Source organism: Taudactylus pleione, unplaced genomic scaffold (genome assembly GCF_031769625.1).
Source record: "Taudactylus pleione unplaced genomic scaffold, aTauple2 ptg001084l, whole genome shotgun sequence".
NCBI classification, from domain to species: Eukaryota; Metazoa; Chordata; class Amphibia; order Anura; family Myobatrachidae; genus Taudactylus; species Taudactylus pleione.
Window position 1 is genome coordinate 515,381 of NW_028285485.1, and position 4,040 is coordinate 519,420.

General features: G+C 50.3%; 1 protein-coding gene across 1 annotated transcript; it reads left to right on the forward strand.

The window, feature by feature from the left end:
• The first annotated feature begins 262 nt into the window (after positions 1-262).
• LOC148453832 (uncharacterized) lies at positions 263-2,849 on the forward strand. The gene is made up of 2 exons (XM_088461640.1): positions 263-945; positions 1,919-2,849. Exons 1-2 carry the CDS (start codon positions 263-265, stop codon positions 2,847-2,849), a joined length of 1,614 nt encoding a protein of 537 aa, XP_088317766.1.
• Positions 2,850-4,040: the final 1,191 nt, after the last annotated feature.

The window sequence follows — 4,040 nt, forward strand, 5'->3', positions numbered from 1 at the left end:
CGTAATGTAATAAAGTATATTCATTTGGTGCATGATATTTTTATCAAATCCAAGGGCTTTGTTTGGCGAGAGTATGACGAACAGTTTCGTAGGAAGCAGGACGGTCAGCTGGTTATGCCTCTGGGCCGTAAGGATGTGGAGGTCTGGTTAGCTGTTACACAGGAAACTAAGGCGCCTGCGGAAGGGGCACAGGGTAGGAAGGCTTCTCTCCCTTCGCGTGCTGGAGCGAACATGCTCGGTAAAGGGAAGTGTTTCACCTATAATGACTCTCGGTGTTCCCGGGGGTCAGGCTGTCGTTTTCGTCACTCCTGCCGCATCTGTAACGGTAGTCACCCCGCTAAAGACTGTAAGTCAGGAGCAAAGGGCGGTTCGGGGGGCAGGTCTGACGCTACCGGAGTTGACAAGTAAGGCCTATTCTCCGGTGGTACTAGACGAGTTAGCGAAATGGTTGGGATGGTATCCTTTGCGGGACGATTCCCAATTTTTGCTGGATGGTTTTCGTTTGGGTTTCCGATTACCCGTAGCTGGCGCTTTGCATGTAGTCTCCTCCCGGAATTTGCGGTCGGCCAGAGAGCTTCCCCATGTGGTACGACAGAAAGTCTTTGCTGAGGTGGCGTTGGGCCGTATGTCCGGGCCTTTTCCCTCCCCTCCTGTGCAGGACCTATGCATTTCTCCTCTGGGAGTCATGCCCAAAAAGGTCCAGGGTAAATTCCGTCTGATACAGCATTTGTCGTACCCTCATGGGGGCTCTGTGAACGATGCAATCCCCCACTCGCTTTGCCAGTTCCAGTACCAGCTATTTGATGAGGCACTCGCTATGATTAGGGGTCCTGGGGCGGTGATGGCAAAATTGGATGTGGAATCTGCTTTCCGCCTGCTTCCGTTGCACCCCGAGTCCCTACGTTTTATGGGTTTTATGTTGGATGGTCAATTTTTTGTCGACAGGTACCTCCCCATGGGCTGTGCTTATTTTGAAAAGTTCAGCACTTTTTTGCATTGGTGTATCCAGGCTGGCACTGGCCATGCTGGTATCGCAGATTATTTGGACGACTTTTTGTTCGTCGGCCCACATGATAGCACAGTTTGTGGGGACGTGTTGTTTTCTGCGCAGGCCCTTTTTCGGGTGCTCGGCATTCCGGTGGCCACAGACAAGACGGAGGGTCCGACTTCTTGCTTGTCTTACCTAGGTATCGAAGTGGACACTGTTGCTGGGTGCTGCCGTTTGCCAGACGATAAGGTGCAGCGATTGCTAGGTCAGATTCAATGTTGCTTAGATTCTCGGTGGGTTAAATTGCGCCATGTTCAGTCGGTTCTCGGTTCATTTCACTTTGCGTGTCGGATCATCCCGATGGGGAGGGTGTTTTGCCGTAAATTGGAGCGGGCCATTGCGGGGGTCTCCAACCCGCATTTTAGTGTTCGCCTTTCCAGGGAAATCCTAGATGACCTCCGGGTGTGGGCTTCATTTTTGTTGGATTTCAACCTCGATTTAATTTGGCCATTGCAGCCGGTTGACAATGCTGAATTGCAGTTGTTCACAGGCTTTGGGGCATATTTTCAGGGGGAATGGTGCGCTGCTCCATGGCCGGCATCATGGATAGCTCGCGGATTGCACTATAACCTGTTGTTATTGGAACTTTTTCCGATAATAGTGGCTGTGGATTTGTGGGCTGACAGTTTGTCTAACCAGAACATAATTTTTTGGTGTGACAACCTGGGCGTGGTGCACGCTATTAATAATCAGCGTTCTTCTTCTCCTATGGCGCTGCGTCTGTTGAGGTTTTTAGTTTTGAGATGTTTGAAGGCGAATATTGTCTTTAGGGGGCGAGGCATGTACCGGGCATTGAAAACGGGATAGTGAATTCACTATCCCGCTTTCAATTTGATAGGTTTCGGGTGTTGGCCCCTGAGGCTAATCCGATTGGGATGACGTGTCCGTCTTCTGTCTGGCAGATTGTCGAGCCGGACTAATTGGTCTGGCCTGGAAGTCCCTGGCTCCGTCAACTTTGCGAGTTTACGAGGCAGCTTGGCGCGACTGGGAGGCTTATCGGGTTAGGCATCCTGCGGTGGGTAAGTCTTTAGATCAGCGTTTAGTTGAATTTATGTGGGACCATTATCAGAGGGGCCGATCTAAGGCGGCCATGGCTTCCGCCCTTGCAGGTATTGCTTTTTTCTCTCGCCTTCACGGCGGTCATGATCCCACAAAGTCCTTTGTGCTGTCTAAGGCCCTTAAGGGTTGGGCTAAAGAAAATCCCATGGTGGCTGATTCTCGCCGGCCGATTGACCTGGCCCTGCTGCAGCGGTTGATAGGGGTAGTTTCGTTGATTACATCTTCCGAATTTGAGTCTGTTTTGTTACGTTTAGCGTTTGTGCTTGCTTTCTTTGGCGCGTTTCGGATTAGTGAGCTTGTGGCATCTAGTAAGAGGTCTGCTGATTCAGGGCTATTATTTAAGCATGTGGTAATCCAGGCGGGGGCTATCCTGTGCAAAATTCCACGTTCCCAAACTGATCAGTTAGGGCGTGGGCGTTGGGTTACCATTAAGCCGCATGCTAATTCTGAGATTTGCCCTTTGCGCTTGGCTGGGATATATGCGGGTCTGCGCCCGTCGGTTGGCGCGCAATGGTTATTACATGCTGACTCCTCTCCTTTGACTAAGTTTCAGTTTGCTGCTGTGTTTAAGCGCTGTTTGGGTCAGCTGGGTTTAGATGTTGCGCATTACGGGACGCATTCTTTCCGTATTGGCGCGGCTACGTGTGCAGCAGCTAGCGGGTTGCCTCCATCTGCCATTCAAGCGATTGGGAGATGGAGGTCATCCGCCTATAAATCATATGTTAGATGTGATAAGCTTTAAGTTGTGTTTTTCTCACCCAGAAACGTAGTTTACCCGCCAGTTTTTGAATGGCTAGCATTCAAAAATTGAGGGTGTGAAGGGATTTTTAAATTTTTCCTCCAAAGAAAAAAGGGCCGTAATTCAATTGGCTTATTATACACGGCTCATGGATCACTAGGACAAAAAGGAGGTTTTTTGGATTTTCTCCTTCGCCTGGGCATTGTTACTAACGTTCTCCTCCTAAGTTACCTCTATCCCTTCATATAATGTTTCTTTACTGACGTTTTAGTTCTTTTTGCTCTTTTACAGCTATGTCCGTGTCTTCTGAGCAAGTCTGGCTTGTGGGCCATTCGTTTATTTATTGGGCTGAAAGGCATGTGATGGCAAAAAGGGCATCCCTGTTGTTAGGGGGGCGTCAGGTTCGTTGGTTTGGAGTCAGGGGCATGCGGTGGCCAGCTCTTTTAGAATTCTTGTTTCAGCAGGAGATGCGCTGTGGGCGCCCGGCATGGCTGGTGATTCACCTCGGAGGCAATGATGTGGGGCAGTCTAAGGGTATAGATCTGATCTTGAGGATGCAGGCTGATTTGTGCGCCCTTCGGTCCCGGTGGCCGGAGGTGCGCTTGGTATGGTCGGAAATTATCCCTCGCCATGTATGGAGGGGTTCAAGGGACCTGTTGGCTTTGGATAAGGCTCGCAGGAAGATTAACAAGGCTGTTTCTCGTTTTGTCTCCGGGTCAGGTGGTTTGGTGGTTCGGCACCCAAGTTTACGTTTAGAACAGGCTCCGTTTTTTCGCCCTGATGGGGTGCATTTATCAGATTTGGGGTTAGGTGTGTTTTTGGGTGATGTTTTTTCCTGTTTGGATGCTGTCTAGTGTTTTGGTTTGGGTGGCAGGCTGCGGTTCTTTGGAACCTGGCGGTGGCGGGAAGGTGCTACAATCCAGCGGCCACGTAAAGTGTAAGAGTATTCGTTGTGGAGCACATATCCTTTAAATGGTCGTAGTATGGCCTACCTCTGCGGGAGGACTTTGGGCGTCAGTCTCTGCGGACACGCTCGTTCTATGCAATATCATAGGGGTTGTGAGTCTTCGCAGCTTAGCTTACAATGACCACAGGGGGGCGTTTCAGTCGCTCCCTAATATTGGTCACAATGGCCACAGGGGGGGCGTATCAGTCGTCCCCTAATATTGGCTAAGATCGTATGGCTGGAGCTGG

Excerpts from the sequence above, each read along its gene's own strand:
- LOC148453832 (XM_088461640.1), top strand. The coding sequence starts at position 263 with ATGACTCTCGGTGTTCCCGGGGGTCAGGCTGTCGTTTTCGTCACTCCT. Across the intron at positions 946-1,918 it reads GGTCAATTTTTTGTCGACAG|TTGGGATGACGTGTCCGTCT; the intron begins GTACCTCCCCAT and ends AGGCTAATCCGA.